A 20001-nucleotide genomic window follows, 5' to 3' on the forward strand; every position below is an offset into this window, starting at 1 on the left:
TAAAAAAAGAAAGAAAGAAAAATCAGAATTAGCAGATAGCATTTTGGATATAGTTTGTGCAAGAGAAATATGTGGATCTCCAATTAGAGGAATGGCTTTGGCTTTATATCAAAAGTTTGACAGGTAAGTGAAAGTACATTAGTATGATTTGACATAATAATAACTGTTTAAGTATGGAGCTTCTTCACAAAATTAAAAATAGAATTGCCATATGATCCAGTAATCCCACTACTGGGTATTACCCAAAGAATATGAAAACACTAATTCACAGAGATGTATGCACCCCTATGTTTACTGCAGCATTATTTATAGTAGCCAGATTATGGAAGCAGCCCATGTGTCCACTGAATGGATAAAGAAGTTATGCTATATATACACAATGGGATATTAGTCAGCCATAAAAAAGAATGAAATTTTGCCATTTGCAACAACATGGATGGAGCTAGAGGGTATAATGCTAAGTGAAATAAATTGGTCAGAGAAAGACAAATACAATATGATTTCACTCATATGTGGAATATAAGAAACAAAATAAACAAAGAAAAAAAGGAAAAAACAAGAAATGCACTCTTAACTATAGAGAATAAACTGATGGTCACCAGAGGAGAGGCTGGTGGGCAGATGGGTGAAATAGGTGATGGAGATTAAGAGTATACTTCTCATGATGAACACTGAATAATGTATAGAGTTGTTTAATCAATATATTCCACACCTGAAACTAATATAATACTGTATGTTAACTATACTGGAATTAAACATTTTTAAAAAGCTAATCAACCAGAGGCAAGCAAAAACAATAATAATGATACACAATGAGTGAAGTAATATAGAAGACTAAGTGACCTGTATGTATGTACAGGGGACTTCCAACTTATATCAACTTAAATACCACTTATGCATCTCTGTCTTTATTTTTAAATTAGTTTAGAACTTATAACACAGTTCTCAAAAAAAAAAAGCACACCACATCTAAAATATAGACTTGTAAGACAATCAAGCCATTCTACTTTAGTACATAAGGTATCTAATCACCATGTATGTAGTACATCATTTCTATGGGGAAAATGTGTTCCAAATTTCAAATCAGTATTCCAACAACATGCTTTTTCTGAGTAACAAAGATGTCCCCACCCTTGAGGACAAGGAATAAAGTGGAGGCTCTTATTCCTCTTACAGTCACTTGCTTGTCTCTGCAAATGTTCAAGAGAAATTTTAAATCAACTGTCTTTTAGAGATACTAGACCCATGTTCTAAACTATGCTGCAAATCAGAATCACATGAGTAGCTTGTGAGAATACAAGTTCCCAAGATCCACACTGGACCAGTAAAATCCAAATCTCAGGGACCTTGGCATTGGCAGTAATCATAAGCTTCAAGCAATCCTGATGTGCACAAGGGTTGATAACCACTGACTAACTTCTCTACTCCAGTATGACTTTTTTGCCAGTTCAGGCTCTGGGCCCACAAATTGGGCAGCTGTACACATGAAAACACACTTGGTTAAGAATATTTCTAAGTAGAAGGGGAGGAGCCAAGATGGCGGAAAAGCATGGAACTTTTTTTTGTGTGTCTCATGTCCATTAAATAGAGCCAGATCAACACTAAACCTTCCTGTACACCTAGAAAACTGATTTGAGGATTAACACAAAAATCTGCACAACCTAAACCACAGAGCTCAGCAGGTACTTGGTGCAGAGAGGTGAACTGGGGGAGAGAGAAGCCACAGAGGGCAGGGAGTTGTTTTTGCTTGTGGAGACAGGATGGAGATGGGGGGAGAGTACGGGAAAAACATGCCCCCCCAAAAAGCAGCTGGAGAGAAAGTGGAAAAGTGGAAACAGCCATGGGGACTGAACTAAAAAAGGAGAAAGGAAAGGATTTAAATTCCATCAAGACTCTGTAAACGGGGAGCACAGAGTCTGAAACTCTGCAGCTCAATACTTGATGGTGCTCTGGTGGGAAGGGTGAATCCCCAGGAGCAGAGTAGAGTCTGGGAGGTCCTCAGGCCACATAGGAGAAGTGGCTCCACTGATGGAAAAACATTTGGTAATGGCTGTGCAGTCACCCAGTCCCAGCAGACCCCAGAGAACAAGGTTGTTACTGGTGAAGCCTGGTACCAGATGTGTATTGTGATTTTCCATAATCCATGAAAAACTGCTGTTACACAATCATGTGAACTTTTCCTGGGGCAGGCTGGCACCCAGGCGCAGTCTCTGGACATTGGCAGCAGAACAGTCCCACGAATGTTCCTGGGTATGGCTGGCACCTGGCCATTGCTCGGTGAGACCCTTCCCCAGAGGATCTGAGTGGATCAAAGTTGAAGGGCCTCAGAATTGAGGGGTTGGGAAACACAGCCGCATCTGAGATAAAACTCATGAGGGAGGTGCCACCTGGCAACCTAACAGCTTGGTCACAGACAGTGTAAAAGTGCAGAGTGGATGGAAGCCAGAGACAAAGGACTGGTGTGCGATTGCTGGCAGAAGTAGCACAGAGTGCTGATACTAGAGACTGGGTAGCTGGGTGACACCCCTCGTTCACATGCGCAGTCACACCTACAAGCACCACAACAATCCACCCACTAAGCTAAGCTGTGCCATCTAGTGGAGAATGGAGCCATTACACTAAGCCCCACCCAACAGGGCCAACCTCGCTCTTCAGGCACACCACAAATCTCTCCACCTGCTTAGTTTGTGGACTATAAAATGTTTCATAGTTTGAATTCTAGGGGAAAACGTATTTCATTGTATTTCAGTCTGTTAACTGGTCCATCTATTGAATTTTCTTTTTTTATTTGTTTCTTTTTTTTCTTGAATACAGAAAGAGAAAAAATCTATTTTTATTTCTAATTTTTATTAAAATTTTATTTTTATTTTTCTCCTTTATTTCTTACTTTTTTGTAAATTTTTCAAATTATTTTATTTCCATCATTTCATTTTATTCTATTTCATTGTATCCATTTTCTCAAATTTTCAAATGTTTTCCTTTTTTTTTCTTGTTTTTTCCCCTTTTACTGCCATTTTCTCTAATCTATCAAGCTCCTTTCAATAAACAGGCCAAAACACACTTAGAGTCTGGCATCATTTAATTGATTTGTGTGTGTGTGTGTGTTGTTTTTAATTTTTTAATTTTAATTTTTTTTACCTTATTAATTCCTTTTCTTCCTTCAAATGATGAAACAAAGGAATTCACCCCAAAAGAAAGAGCAGGAAGAAACTACAGCTAGGGACTTAGTCAATACAGATACAAATAATATGTCTCAACCAGGATTTAGAATCACGATAAAAAGAATACCAGCTGGGGTCTAAAGTAGATTAGAATTCCTCTCTGCAGAGATAAAAGAAGTAAAAGCTAGTCAGGATGAAATAAAAAATGATATAACTGAGCTGCAATCTCGAATGGCTGCCATGGCAGCAAGAATGGATGAGGCAGAGCAGCAAATCAGTGATATAGAGGACAAACTTATGGAGAATAATGAAGCAGAAAAAAAGGGAGACTCAGGCAAAAGAGCACAATTTAAGATTTAGAGAAATCAGTGACTCATTAAAAAGGAACAACATCAGAATCATAGGGGTCCAGAAGATGAAGAGAGAAAAAAAGGGGTAGAAGTGTTATGTGAGCAAATCATAGTGGAAAACTTTCCTAACTGGGAACAGACACAGACATTAAAATACAATAAGCACGGAGGACTCCCATAAGATTCAACAAAAACCGACCATCAACAAGGCATATCATAGTCAAATTCACAAAATATTCAGGCAAGGAGAGAATCATACAGCAGCAAGGGGAAAAAGTCCTTAACCTACAAGGAAAGACAGATCAGGTTTGCAGCAGACCTATTCACAGAAACCTGGCAGGTCAGAAAGGAGTGGCAGGATATATTCAATTTTGAATATGCAAAATATGTAACCAAGAATTCTTTATCCATCAAGGCTGTCATTCAAAATAGGAGAGATTAAAATTTTCCCAAACAAAAACGAAAGGAGTTTGTGACCACTAAACCAGCCCTGCAAGAAACTTTAAGGGGGACTCTCTGAAGGGAGAAAAGATGAAAAAATAAAACAAAGCAAAACAAAACAAAAGCAACAAAGACTAGAAAGGACCAGAGAACACCACTAGAAACTCCAACTCTACTGGCAACATATGGCAAAAAACTCTAAACGTCAGTGGACTAAGTGCTCCAATCAAAAGACATAGGGTAACAGAATGGATAAGAAAACAAGATCCATCTAAATGCTGTTTACAAGAGACCCACTTTAGAACTAAAGACACCTTCAGATTGAAAGTAAGGGCATGGAGAACCATCTATCGTGCTAATGGTCAATAAAAGAAAGCCAGAGTATCCATACTTATACAATCTAGACCTTAAAATAAAGACTGTAACAAGAGATGAAGAAGGACATTATATCATAATTAAGGGGTCTATCCACCAAGAAGACCCAACAATTGTAAACATTTGTGGTCAAGTGTGAGAGCACTCAAATATATAAATCAATTAATCACAAACATAAAGAAACTCGTTGATAATAATACCATAATACTAGGGGATTTCAACACCCCACTTACAACAATGGGCAGATCACCTAAACAAAATATCAATAAGGAAACAATGGCTTTGAATGACACACTGGACCGGATGGACTTAACAGATATATTAAGAACATTTCATCCTAAAGCAGTGGAATACACATTCTTCTCCAGTGCACATGGAATGTTCTCCAGAATAGATCACATACTAGGACACAAATCAGCCCTCAACAAGTACAAAAAGATTGAGATCATACCATGCATATTTTCAGACCACATGCTATGAAACTCAAAATCAACCACAAGAAAAAAATTGTAAATGTAACAAATACTTGGAGAGTAAAGACCATCCTACAAAAGAATGAATGGGCTAACCGAGAAATTAAAGAGGAAATTAAAAAGTACATGGAAGCCAATGAAAATGATAACACCACAGCCCAAAGCCTCTGGGATGCAGCAAAGGTGGTCATAAGATGGAAGTATACAGCAATCCAGGTTTTCCTAAAGAAGGAAGAAAGGTCTCATACACAACCTAACCTTACACCTTAAAGAGCTGGAAAAAGAACAGCAAATAAAACCCCAAACCAGAAGAATACAGGAAATAATAAAGATTAGAGCAGAACCCCCCCCCAAAAAAAACCAACAAAACAACCAAACAACCAAACAAACAAAAAAACAGTAGAACAGATCAATGAAACAAGAAGCTGGTTCTTTGAAAGAATTAACAAAATTGGTAAACCCCTAGCCAAAAAGAAAAAGGAAAGCACCCAAATAAGTAAAATCAAGAATGAAAGAGGAGAGATCACAACCAACACAGCAGATATAAAAACAATAATAAGAGAATATTATGAGCAATTATATGCCAATAAAATGGGCAGTCTAGAAAAAATGGACAAATTCCTAGAAACATATAAACTACCAAAACTGAAACAGGAAGAAATAGAAAATATGAACGGACCCATAACCAGTAAAGAAATCGAATTAGTAATCAAACATTTCCCAAAAAGCAAGAGTCCAGGGCTAGATGGCTTTCCGGGGAAATTCTACCAACATTTAAAAAAGAGTTAACACCTATTCTTTTGAAGCTGTTCCAAAAAATACAAATGGAAGGAAAACTTCCAAACTCTTTCTATGAAGCCAGCATGGCCTTGATTCCAAAATCAGGCAAAGACCCCACTAAAAAGGAGAACTATAGACCAATTTCCCCGATGAACATGGATGCAAAAATCGTCAACAAGATATTAGCCAACCAGATCCAACAATTCCTTAAAAAAATTATTCACCATGACCAAGTGGGATTTATACCTGGGATGCAGGGCTGGTTCAATATTTGAAAAACAATCAATAAGATACATCACATTAATAAAAGAAAGGACAAGAACCACATGATCCTTTCAATAGATATAGAGGAAGCATTTGACAAAAGCATCCTTTCTTGACAAAAACCCTTAAGAAAGTAGGGATAGAAGAATCATACCTCAAGATCATAAAAGCCATGTATGAAAGACCCAACACTAATACCATCCTCAATGGGAAAAAAATGAGAGCTTTCCCCCTAAGGTCAGGAACAAGATGGGGATGTCCGATCTCGCCACTGTTATTCAACATAGTATTGGAAGTCTTAGCCTCAGCAATCAGACAACACAAAGAAATAAAAGGCATCCAAATCGGCCAGGAGGAGGCCAACCTTTCACTCTTCACAGATGACATGATACTCTATATGGAAAATCCAAAAGATTCCACCAAAAAACTGCTAGAACTGATCCATGAATTCAGCAAAGTTTCAGGATATAAAATCAATGCACAGATATCGGTTGCATTCCGATACACTAATAAGGAAGCAACAGAAAGAGAAATCAAGAAATGGATCCCATTTACAATTACACCAAAAGCCATAAAATATCTAGGAATAAATAAGTGAAAAATATATACACTGAAAACTATAGAAAGCTTATGAAACAAATTGAAGAAGACACACAAAAAATGGAAAACTATTCCATGCTCCTGGATTGGAAGAACAAATATTGTTAAAATGTCAATACTACCCAAAGCAGTCTACGTAGTCAATGCAATCCTTATAAAAAATAACAGCAGCATTCTTCACAGAACTAGAACAAAGGGTCCTAAAATTTGTAATGAGCCAGAAAAAAACCCGAATAACCAAAGCAATCCTGAAAAAGAAAACCAAAGGTGGAGGCATTACAATCCCAGACTTCAAGCTATATTACAAAGCTGTAATCATGAAGACAGTATGATACTGGAACAAAAACAGACACTCAGATCAACGGAACAGAACAGGGAGCCCAGAAATGGACCCACAAACATATGGCCAACTATTCTTTGACAAAGCAGGAAAGAATATTCAATGGAATAAAAACAGTCTATTCAGCAGGTGGTGCTGGGAAAACTGGATAGCGACATGCAGAAGAATGAACCTGGACCACTTTCTTACACCAGACACAAAAATAAACTCAAAATGGATGAAAGACCTAAAAGTAAGACAGGAAGCTATCAAAATCCTCAAAGAGAAAGCAGGCAAAAACCTCTTTGACCTTGGCTGCAACAACTTCTTACTCAACACGTCTACAGAGGCAAGGGAAACAAAAGAAAAAAAAAAAACTATTGGGACCTCATCAAAATAAAAAGCTTCTGCACAGTGAAGGAATCAATCAGCAAAACTAAAAGGCAACTGACAGAATGGGAGAAGATATGTGCAAACAACATATCAGATAAAGGACTAGTCTCCAAAATCTATAAAGAACTTCTCAAACTCAACATCCAAAAAGCAAAAATCCAGTGAAGAAATGGGCAAAAGACATGAATAGACACTTCTCCAAAGAAGACATCCAGATGGCCAACCGACACATGAAAACATGCTCAACATCACTCATCATCAAGGAAATACAAATCAAAACCACAATGAGATACCACCTCACACCTGTCAGAATGGCTAACATTAACAACAGATGTTGTTGAGAATGTGGAGAAAGAGGATCTCTTTTGCATTGTTGGTTGGAATGCAAGCTGGTGGAGCCACTCTGGAAAACAGTATGGAGGTTCCTCAAAAAAATTAAAAATAGAACTACCCTATGACCCAGCAATTGCACTACTAGGTATTTATCCAAGGGATACAGGTGTGCTGTTTTGAAGGGACACATGCACCCCAATGTTTATAGCAGCACTATCCACAATAGCCAAAGTATGGAAAGAGCCCAAATGCCCATTGATGTATGAATGGATAAAGGAGACGTGGTATATGTATACAATGGAGTATTACTCAGCAATCAAAAAGAATGAAATCTTGCCATTTGCAACTACGTGGATGGAACTAGAGGGTATTATGCTAAGTGAAATTAGTCAGAGAAAGACAAATATCATATGACTTCACTCATATGATGGCTTTAAGATACAAAACAGGTGAACATAAGGAAAGAGAAGCAAAAATAATATAAAAACAAGGAGGGGGACAAAAACACAAGGGTCTCTTAAATATGGAGAATAAACAGAGGTTTTCTGGAGGGGTTGTGGGAGGGGGGATGGGCTAAATGGATAAGGGGCACTAAGGAATCTACTCCTGAAATCATTGTTGCACTATATGCTAACTAACTGGATGTAAATTTTAAAAAATAAATTAAAAAAAATATTTCTAAGTAGAAATGGCACTGAACAACAGGTAAGAATAATCTGACCTAGACTAGAAAGATGTTTTGATTTACATAACTCACCAAAAGATGTAATGGAATGACCTCCAGTTTGTTCCTACTACTTGCTTTTTTCATAAGATGGATGAATAAAGCAAGGAATAATATATATATTTAATATATATTATATATAATTAATATATTATACATATATTAATTTCATGCACACACATACAGATGCACACAAGTTTTATTATAATTCTTTGCTCTAACTAAAGAACTATTGGCCCTGTGGTGCTACGTAAGAGAACTTCTATCATATTAACAAATAATAGAAAAAAAGTGCTTCACTTCCTTGGTATAAGTAAGTACTCTTTCAATACTGAGGAGCTTCTAGTACCCAAAGGGAAGAATGTCAGAAATTGACACAGTGACAGAATTCAGTGAGATTTTCAGTTGGAGATTCCTGCTTGGCAGGTTTGAAATCACGGTACCATTTATAGACTACTCCAGTCTTTGCTGGATGGTACTAAGTTTGGAAAGCCATGACAGGGAGAGATGGGAAACTTACTTCTCCATTTCAGAAAAAAAATATAAATCATTGATCGCAAAGTTGACAACGATAATCCTGTGGCCAAATATACGACGCTTCATAAGGATTATATCTTCATTCTCAAGGTCTGTACTCCGGACGTTTGCGACATTTGCAGTTGGTCGTCCTGATACATTTGGTGATGTGGAGAAATCTGAGAGAGAAGCAGGAAAGAATTAAAATCTAATTTGATCAAGTCACTCATAAACTTGAAGCCTCCAACTTGGACATAACTAAAATGAAGAAAGGAAACCGGACCCATCTTTGAGCCTATTGAAAGAGTGATTTCCTACCTACCCTTGGGCTCAACTTTTTACTTTGACTTGAAGTACTGCTGAAAAAGCCATACGCTCAGATGGCATGACAACATACACACACACACGCGCACGCACACACACACACACGCACAAATCACTGTGTACTGAAAGCACAAAACAACTGTGTTTTCCTGGTGCTTGTTTCGTAGAAATATGATTGCACTGTAGTTATGCTAATCCCTAACATTTCTGCAGAAAGTGAATATACAGATGTGACCTTCAAAATGGAGTCTGTGATTCTGATGATGCTTATTCAAGGTTTATCAGGGAAGTAATTTAGAAGTAAACTGGGGAAGCAGCACAACAAAAAAGCCAAACATCAAGAGTAAAGAAATTTATTAAAGAAACAGAGATAAGGGCACCAGAGTAGAAAACAGACAGGAATGAGTAAAGATGAACATAGAAGATTCTAGAAGGTTTGGATTGTGTCTCAAAAAAAAAACAACCTTATTTTAGAAAGTTTCTTGACTAGGATATATCTAAAGAAGTCCATTCATAGGGATTTGGGGCTGTATTTGGCATGTAGACCCTAGTTAATTGACTGGCTGGGGTTAAGAAAATTGTCTAATCCAGCTCTAGGATTTACTATTTTTCCTGTAAAATCCAATATTGTGGATATCTGTTCAAAAACCATTGATGTGGGTGTGGTGCTTCCTATGGCATAAGTGGGATTCCTTTTGGAGCAGTGTTATATATAAGATGGGAGGGTACTACAACATTCAATAAATAGCTAACACCTATTATGTTCCAGACACTGTGCTAGGTCCTAGGGTTATAGTACCAACTAAAACAAAAAGCTACTCCTTCTATCTTACAATCTGTATCTCTTAGAGTTGAGTTTGAAGGGGGAAAAAAAGTCAGAACAGGAAAATTGGTGTGGTGGTCAGAGATTTTAGGAAGAGAGGGTGCTAAATTCACTCAAGAAATCTGGGAGCAGTGATATACTTATAAACCAACTCTGGTAGGGAAGGGGAGATCTGATTTGTAACATTTGCTGATTTCTATAATAAATACTTCTATCATAGTTGATTTCAAGCTATTGATGGCTCACAAAATGCCCTGAATATTTGACAGTTGACTTTCAATTGGATTAAGATTGTCATGTTGGATTATTTTTTTTCAAAGCAAGACCCAACTCTATACTGGCTACCAGAAGAGCAATTTATTTTTTTAATGTTTTTAATGTTTATTTATTTTTGAGAGAGAGAGAAACAGAGAGAGACAGAGAGAGACAGAGAAGGGGAGGGGCAGAGAGAGGGAGATACAGAACTCAAAGTGGGCTCCAGGCTCCACACTACCAGCACAGAGCCAGATGCCGGGTTTGAACTCATGAGCCGTGAGATCGTGACCTGAGCCAAAGTTGGATGTTTAACCAACTGAGCCCCCCAGGCACCCCAAAAGAGCAGTTTAAATGTAGGGAATAACTAGGTTATAAATAAAACAATGGGAAAATACAATATTGCTAACACTAATAAAAAGAAAGCTGGAGTGCCTATTTTAATATCAAAGTAGATTTCGGAGAAAAGAGTATTACCAAGGGTAAAGAAAGGGTTTTTAAAAAATATAACTTATTGTCAAATGAGCACCCAGTGCTCATTCCAACAAGTGCCCTCCTCAATGCCCATCACCCACTTTCCCCTCTCCTCCACCCCCCATCAACTCCCAGTTTGTTCTCTGTATTTAAGAGTCTCTTATGGTTTGCCTCCCTCCCTCTCTGTTTGTAACTTTTTCTCCCCCTTCCCTTCCCTCATGGACTTCTGTTAAGTTTCTCAAGATTCATATATGAGTGAAAACATATGATATCTGTCTTTCTCTGATTGACTTATTTCACCAGTTCCATCCACATTGCTGCAAATGGACGGATTTCATTCTTTCTCATTTCTTTTTTTTTTTTTAATTTTTTTTCCAACGTTTTTTATTTATTTTTGGGACAGAGAGAGACAGAGCATGAACGGGGGAGGGGCAGGGAGAGAGGGAGACACAGAATCGGAAACAGGCTCCAGGCTCTGAGCCATCAGCCCAGAGCCTGACGCGGGGCTTGAACTCACGGACCGCGAGATCGTGACCTGGCTGAAGTCGGACGCTTAACCGACTGCGCCACCCAGGCGCCCCATCTCATTTCTAAGTAGTATTCCATTTTATATATAAGCCACATCTTCTTTATCCATTCATCAATTGATGGACACTTAGGCTCTTTTCATAATTTGGCTATTGTTGAAAGAGCTGCTATAAACATTGGGGTATATGTGCCCCTATGCATCAGTAATCCTGTATTCCTTGAGTAAATTCCTAGCAGTGCTATTGCTGAGTCAAAGGGTGGTTCTATTTTTAATTTTTTGAGGAACCTCCACACTGTTTTCCAGAGTGGCTGCACCAATTTGCATTCCCACCAACAGTGCAAGAGCGTTCTCATTTCTCCACATCCTCGCCAGGATCTACAGTTTCCTGATTTGTTTGTTTTAGCCACTCTGACCAGTGTGAGATGATATTTCAGTGTGGCTTTGATTTGTATTTCCCTGATGATGAGTGACGTTGAGCATCATTTCATGTATCTGTTGGCCATCTGGATGTCTTCTTTGGAAAAGTGTCTATTCATGTCTTCTGCCCATTTCTTCACTGGATCATTTATTTTTCATGTGTTGAGTTTGATAAGTTCTTTATAGATTTTGGATACTAGCCCTTTATCTGATATGTCATTTGCACATATCTTCACCCATTCTGTTGGTTGCCTTTTAATTTTGTTGATTGTTTTCTTTGCAGTGAAGAAGCTTTTTATCTTGATTAGTTCCAAGTAGTTCATTTTTGCTTTTAATTCCCTTGCCTTTGGAGATGTGTCAAGTAAGAAATTGCTGCAGCTGAGGTCAAAGAGGTTGTTGCCTGCTTTCTCCTCTAGGGTTTTGATGGTTTCCTGTCTCACATTCAGGTCCTTTATCCATTTTGAGTTTACTTTTGTGTATGGCGTAAGAAAGTGGTCTAGTTTCATTCTTCTGCATGTTGCTGTCCAGTTCTCCCAGCACCATTTGCTAAAGAGACTGTCTTTTTTCCATTGGATATTCTTTCCTGCTTTGTCAAAGATTAGTTGGCCATACATTTGTGGGTCCATTTCTGGGTTCTCTATTCTATTCCATTGGTCTACGTGTCTGCTTTGTGCCAATACCATACTGTCTTGATGATTACAGCTTTGTAGTAGAGGCTAAAGTCTGGGACTGTGATGCATCCCACTTTGGTTTTCTTATTCAGTATTACTTTGGCTAGTCAGGATCTTTTGTGGTTCCATACAAATTTTAGGTTTGTTCTAGCTTTGAGAAGATAGCTAGTGCAATTTTGATCGGGGTTGTACTGAATGTGTAGATTGCTTTGGGTAGTATTGACATTTTAATCATATTTATTCTTCCAGTTCATGAGCATGGAATATTTTTCCATTTCTTTGTGTCTTCTTCAATTTCCTTCATAAGCTTTCTATAGTTTTCAGCTGACAGATATTTTACATCTTTGGTTAGGATTATTCCTAAGTATTTTATGTTTCTTGGTGCAATTGTAAATGGAATAAGTTTCTTTATTTGTCTTTCTGTTGCTTCATTATTGGTGTATAAAAATGTAACCAATTTCTGTAGATTGATTTTGTACCGTATGACTTTGCTGAATTCATATATTAGTTCTAGCAGTCTTTTGGTGCAGTCTTTTGGGTTTTCCAAATGGAGTATCATGTCATCTGTGAAAAGTGAAAGTTTTACTTCTTCTTTGCCAATTTTTATGCCCTTTATTTCATTTTGTTGTCGGTTGCTGATGCTAGAACTCCCAACACTATGTTAAACAACAGTGGTGAGAGTGGACATCCCTGTCATGTTCCTGATTTCAGGGAGAAAGCTCTCAGTTTTTCCCCATTGAGGATGATATTAGCTGTGGGCTTTTCATATATGGTTTTTATGATGTTTAAGTATGTTCCTTCTATCCAGACTTTCTTGAGGGTTTTTATTAAGAAAGGATGCTGTATTTTGTCAAATGCTTTTTATGCATCTATTGACAGGATCATGTGGTTCTTATCCTTTCTTTTATTAATGTGATGTATCACATTGATTGATTTGCGAATATTGAACCAGCCCTGTAGTCCAGGAATGAATCCTATTAGATCATGGTGAATAATTGTTGAATTTGATTTGCTAGTATCTTGTTGAGAATTTTGGATCCATGTTCATCAGGGATATTGGCCTGTAGTTCTCCTTTTTTATGGGGTCTCTGTCTAGTTTGTGAATCAAAGTACTAATGGCTTCATAGAATGATTCCAGAACTTTTCTTCCATTTCTATTTTTTGGAGTAGCTTGAGAAGGATAGATATTAACTCTGCTTTAGATGTCTGGTAGAATTCCCCAGGGAAGCCATCTGATCCAGGACTCTTATTTGTTGGGAGACTTTTGATAACTGGTTCAATTTCTTCGCTAGTTATGGGTCTGTTCAAATTTTCTATTTCTCCCCGTTTGAGTTTTGGTAGTGTGTGAGTGTTTAGGAATATGTCCATTTCTTCCAGGTTGTCCAGTTTATTGGCATATAATTTTTCATAGCATTCCCTGATAATTGCTTCTGATAAGTGTTTCTGAGGGATTGGTTGTAATAATTCCATTTTCATTCATGATCTTATCTATTTGGGTCCTCTCCTGTGATTCCCATGCCTGGCTGGGATTCAAATTCTCACTCAGTGCATCCTGGTACAGGGGAGGTGTGGAGTCCTGGTACTGGGGAAGCTCTGCTCTGCACCCTCAGATAAGTGGCCCCCTGCTGGCAGGCACAGGCAGGTGTTGTCCTGTCCCACAACACTCTAGGAAAGGAATTGCTTTCTCCTACTGTGAACTGCACCCCTGACCTAGCCACCAAGCCGCAGACTGGCTCCCCTCTTGCCCAGGTGCGTGATCTGGGCAGCTGGTCCCAGTCTGGAGAAAGCCCCACAGTTAGAAATTGGATCTTTCTCCCTCCTAGTTCAAGGTTTTTCTGTGGCCAGATATAGTCCTATGCTTCACCAGCCTCTCTTTCTGTTCCCTTTGTCTCTCTGAAGGAACGGATTCCCTCCCCTCCATTCCTTTTATCTCTCCAAGTTCCAATCATGCTCCTATGGCCCATCAGGTTGTCCTGGTGGGTCCCTGGAAGCACGACTGTCTCCTTTCTTCCCCGGGCTCTTGGGGTTCAAAATCCTTTGGCTTCAACACTTCTTTGTTTGAGAGACTAGGGAAGTTCTGATCCCCCTACTTCTCTGCCATGTTGGCCCCTTCTCTCCCAAGAAAGTGTTTTTTGTAATGATAAATGGGTCATTGATTGAAGGATATAACAGTCCCAGAAAAGGCTAAATGATAGTGATCGGAAGGAGACTACTGGCTGGTAGATCTCCCACTGAGCTACAGAAGCACTCTTCTTGGGCTCTCTCATACAATACTAAGGATATGGGAAATTAAAGGGGGGGTGACATGGGACTTCCTATCATTCTGGGGCATACAGGTTTGAACTAATTTTATTTAAAAGAAGAAACAAAAGAGCTGGAACTACTCTAAAATCCTAAATGTGAAGCAGTTCGTAAAACATACATACAAAAACTTTTGCAAATTAGAAAATAAAATAATATTTAACAATTCCAATAGAAAAATAGACAAAGGACATAAACAATTCAAAAAAGAATACAAATGACCAATAAATAAAATTGCTCGATTACTAAAGAAATATACATAAGAATGGCACACTATTTTTCATTTACTGGATTGGCAGTTTTTTAAAAAATGCATAATACCCCATGTTAGTGACAATGTGGCACTCATTTATACTGTTGGTGAGAATTTATTTAGTGTGATGTTATTAAAGGACTGAAATTTAACTATTTTTAACCATTTTCCCATTTCACCCATTTTAAGGAGTTTATTTCATAGAAATAACACAATTGCAAAGTATGTATGTTTTGCAGTATTATTTGTTACAGTGACGATTGGAACAACTCAAGTCATCAAAAGAGATGAAATTTGTCATTAGTTCCTCCAATATTATCTCAGGCACTTTTGGCATCTTATTAATCTCCCATCCATCTGGCCTGATTGCAGTTCCTGCAATGTGCCATCCTCTTTCTTATTTTAGGATCCTATGTAGACCTAGAAATTTCTCCCCTCCTATTTTTGTCTAACTTGCTCATTCCTGAAGACAAATTTATGTGATTTTCTAGGAGAAGTCTTCCCTGATCCTACCCTTTGAGTAACTAGGGTCTCCTTGAAATTATCTTTGGGATCACTCACTACATAATAATAGCAATACACTGGTTAACTCTTTTATAGCAATGGGTAAAGATATTTTATATGTATAAACTCACTTAATCTCCACAATAATCTTATGAGAAAAGCACCATTATTATTACCATTCTACAGATGGAAAAAAAAAAACAGAGGCACAAAACCACTTTCACAAGGTCCTTCAGTTAGAAAATGGCAGATTCAAACCCAGGAAATCTTGCTCCGACATCTGTGGATCTTATTTTCTGTCTTACATTCAAGACTGTAAATGCCATGAGGACATATGCTGCATGTTTCCTACTGTATCTCCAGCACCTGGCAAAGTTCCTGCTACATAGTAGATTCTCAAAAAGTGATGAATGAGTGAATGAAATAATAAATGTAGCAGTTGAATAAATCTATACTACAGACAAACAGTTTTGTAAAATGTAAGATCTTGCTATGCTTTAGACTAGTCATTCTCCACCATTGCTGGCTCTGTAAGCAGAAGCCACTGGACTCACATCCTCTCTAAGCAGGGGTGAGCTTGGCTTTGCACCCAGGACCTGGAGTTCTAGCTATACCCCACACTAACACAGGTATGACACACAGCAACCGCCCTGCAGTTTCTTATCTGGGCTAACCCCTGTGTATGGAATGTCAACAGGAAAGGCAGTAAATAGAGAAGTGACTTACTTTCCTTGCTATTTTGTACTTCCAGGTGAAGATATTCTTCAAATTCGTGGCGTTTACTGGGATCAGACATAAATCTGCGGTACTTGCAAAAGCTCTTAATAAAGCTAATCATTTTCAGCCAGCCTCTTTTCTGGGAAAAGAGAGAGAGGTATGCCACATTCATCAGTATAGCTTCTGTTCACTGAGAGTTTACTATGACAGAAATTTGACATTCATTACGTTTAATCCTCACAACACCTCCTTTATAAGAAATCATCTTTAGCTCCAATTTTAAGATGAGGAAACTCAAGTCAGAGAACTGTTAGCCTTCCCTAAATTAAGTTGATAGTGGGTAGAAGGTTCTGGCTTTACCTAGGCATGAGGCCATTGGCAATGCCCCTTCTACCACCATTTTTCAATGGTAAGATTTAAGATGCCATGATTAGGAGAGAGAGTGTGAAAGCTAAGAACAGGAAGAAAACAGAGGTCAGAGACAAGTAAAACACACAAGAAGAGAATAATGGCTTGGGCAGATTTGAACTGTTGAAGAAATAAGAATAAAATAAGAAGAAATGAATAAAAACATTTCTAATCATTAAAAAGAGAAAAATATAATTACACGCACACCACACACACACAAATGCATTTTATAAATTCCTCATCTGTTTCATAATACCCAGTGACCATTCTGTAATTCATTCACCCCTTGACAAATTGATATTTAGAGCCAGAAATGATCTTATTGATCAACTAGTTCAGTTGTCTCATTCTACAAAGTGGAATCCTCAGTGTAAGCATGGCTTTAGAGAGCCATGTAGTGGCTGGATTTGGGATCAGAAATTTTCCATCTGGAGTCTAGCTTCTTCCTAATTGTGTAATTTGGGTCAATTCAATCTGTGTCTTAATGTTTCCATGTGTAAAATAGAAACAACAGCCTTCAGGGTTGTGGTGAGGGTTAGTGATTATACATGTAAAGTCTAATACAGTGCTTAGCACAAAATAGGCACTAAATCCATGTTGGTTTCTTTTCATCTTTTCTTATCTAAGAGCAACTGTAAGACCTGAAATTAAAACGAAGTCTCCTGGTCCTGGGTGCAATATTCTTTTTAATGTCCTACGTGATCATTCATGGTATCCTGACATGGAGTTGACTCATACATGGAGAAAATAAAGAGGAGAAAGGAAGGAGCAGAAGTTTTCATATCTGGAGTATAGGATCAATGGGCTTAGGCATTATTTTCAGAAATCTTAGCACGATTTTTGGAGCTCCAGATGGAGCTGGGCTCAAATTTTTCTGATACTAATCAACTCTACAACACATTGAGCAAGTGATTATTTAAAGAAAGCATAAATATTTTCTCAAATCATATGAAGAGACTTTCCTGAATAACATTCCTGTCTCGGGGAGCATGCGTCTTAGTGGAGGAGGTCTGAAGTACTCTGGGATTTACTGAGAAACTTCTTTGTAAAAACTGTATTATTGCCATTTCCTTACAAAACTGTATTTTGGAAAATTATATACTGTTAATTAAAGTGCTTTTGTGTAAGCTGGAAAAAAAAATTCCCTTTGCTCTCCTCCCATGGAGAAAGAATGGGTTAAATAATTGATAGGTTTGGAAGGAAAAAAATGGACATGTTCTACTGTCAGCCTCCTGCATTCTCTCTCTGGGAGTCTCTTGTTTGCAGGATACCTGTGTTTAGGCTTGCCCTTTGTCACTCATAAGGGGTTCACTCAAGTAAATGCAGGCCTGAGTTGCTCCATTTTGCCAGTGATTGGACTTGTAACTAAGTTTAATTTGGGTGCAGAGGATTATTAAACCCATTTGGCTTCACAGCCAATCCATGTCCTTCAAACTAGCTTTCAGCAATAAAAACACTGACATTTTGGGGGTGCCTGGGTGGCTCAAGTCAGTTAAGCCTCTGACTCTTGGTTTCTGCTCGGGTCATGATCTCACAGTTCATGATTTTGAGCCCCAGCATGGAGCTTGCTTGGGATTCTTTCTCTCCCTTTCTCTCTGCCTCTTCCTCCTCCTCCTCCTCTTCCTTCTACTTCTTTCTCTCTCTCTCTCTCAAAATAAATAAATAAACTTAAAAAATTAAAAAAAAAAACACTGACATTTTGATCTCCATGTATCTAAACCTTATGTCTATCACTCAGTTGGTTTTGGTCACAGAGAGTGAAGACAGGGATTTTCTTAAATTCCCGCTGTAACAATTTCTCTGGGCCTCAGAATTCGTCTTTGTAAATGTGAATTAAGAAACCTATCCAAAAGAGTAGTTGTTTTGGTGAATAAATAAGCTAACAATGAAACTGTTTTGCATGGTTGACAATGCCTAAGCAGTGCTTTTTTATTCCCAGTGTCTTGTCTTCACTGTCTTCCTCACTGACCTGAGATTCCTGTAGGTAAGTTGTTGTCTTTGAGGGCTTCCTAGAAGTTTGAACTTCAATATGCTGCCCTTCCTGAGGGTAAGGTGGGAACAGCTCTTGGTAATCTTTAAACCTGCCAAAAGGAGACCAAGGACATCAAAGAAGGCAAACACCTGGCACATAAAAGGTAACAGTCAAGGCAAACCTATGTCAGCTTTTGGAGGAAGTCGAGAAAATAGGAATTGGGAAATAGTGAGACATTTACAAATATTCTTCTTCCAATTTCAATCTTTTGCTAATGTCGGCCTATCCTTCCTAATCAATACTGTATTGTTCTTTGTTCAAGTAAATGAACTGAAGTGTGTGTGTTTGGACGTGTGTGCACAATGCATGTGCATAGCAGGTAGGTAAGTAGAGGATTCAAGATAAATTTGCCTTTTCTCTTGCAAGGAAGCCCTGGCAGTGAACTTCTGGAATTTGAGACTCTTTACTATGGCTTTCAGAAGCCCCTGTGCAGGTCCAGAAAGAACCACAGCGTTCACTGATCAATACTCACCACTTTTCTTCTAGAGATTTCATGACATATCCCTGTAGCGTTAATAATGTAGTTGTGCTGACATGACGCATGTGAGACATTTCTTGTATAATAGGGGCATCACACTGCAGTATTACTTCTAAAAAATGCAAGAGAGAAAAAGTCCTCATCTTCTCTTCTACCATTTCTGAGGTAGTTCGTGTGTTTTTCATCTTAGAGTCTGTCCCTTATTCTCAATCTGGTTAGACTCTGAACTCTTCACTCCAATTTGTTTGAAAATCTCAGAGGAGCGTTGCAGAGCAAATACAGTCCTGGTTTACTTCCATTCAAGTTTCTAAGACGAGTGTTTAAGGGGAAAGAAATATTTAAAGGACTCATCTCTGCAGCTAGTTTAAAGTTTTTGGTTTAGGAAGAGAGCAGAACAGTAAAGGATTAATGTTAAACTGCTGGGGTAAATGAGGAATCCAAGATTACAAGTAAGTATCATGAGGGCAATATAATTCTCCAGGTGTTCAGAGACTATTTTGTTCATGAATAAGACTTGAGAACTTATCAAGGACAAGATCTACAATACTCCTCTTTGTCTTCTTCCTGAGACTGAACAAATAAATATTTCTTACAAGTAAAGATTTGCCAGTTGTACCTCTCTTTTTACTTTCATAAAATTTATAACCTGATCTAGATTGCCACAAGTAAATACACACACACACACACACACACACACACACACACACACCAGTTCATTTGTGCCAAAATAAAAGGCTTTATCTTCGTTGCTTTGCTATAGATTTGTTTACTTTGAGGGTAGAATTATGCTCACCTCTCTTTTTCTCCTCTAGAATTATATAGGTCAATACTTTGCTTGCAACTTTTGTTTCTGGTCAAGATGAATTTACATAGGTCAGATTGCCCTCCCTCCATAGGCAAGAAAACAAAATTAATGAAATAAAGATTTTCAGGGAGACAGTTTTCTCTTTCCCAGTACAACTCTCTCTACAACCCATAGTTCGTGAGAACTCCAACTTTACAAATAGCTAACTCTTGTTTTTGTATTTAATTTCTGTCTAGTTGATTTAAGGGTCAGATGACTTGAGTTTGAATTCAAGTTCTCTGAAT

At 38.1% G+C, this 20001-nt stretch overlaps 1 protein-coding gene across 6 annotated transcripts in view; it reads right to left on the reverse strand.

The window, feature by feature from the left end:
- RGSL1 (regulator of G protein signaling like 1) overlaps nucleotides 1–20001 on the reverse strand; it is a 112188-nt gene that overhangs the window by 11868 nt on the left and 80319 nt on the right. For all 6 annotated transcript variants that reach the window (XR_009253989.1, XM_058700504.1, XM_058700503.1 and 3 more), the window contains 4 exons: nucleotides 18907–19024; nucleotides 18372–18483; nucleotides 16004–16133; nucleotides 8734–8908 (listed from right to left, as the gene is read on the reverse strand). Coding sequence is in view for 5 of the 6 variants with exons in the window: in XM_058700504.1 (XP_058556487.1) it covers nucleotides 8734–8908; nucleotides 16004–16133; nucleotides 18372–18483; nucleotides 18907–19024 (535 nt within the window). In the remaining variant the exon portion in view is untranslated. The remainder of the gene's footprint in view (nucleotides 1–8733; nucleotides 8909–16003; nucleotides 16134–18371; nucleotides 18484–18906; nucleotides 19025–20001) is intronic.

Source organism: Neofelis nebulosa, chromosome 15 (genome assembly GCF_028018385.1).
Source record: "Neofelis nebulosa isolate mNeoNeb1 chromosome 15, mNeoNeb1.pri, whole genome shotgun sequence".
NCBI lineage: Eukaryota > Metazoa > Chordata > Mammalia > Carnivora > Felidae > Neofelis > Neofelis nebulosa.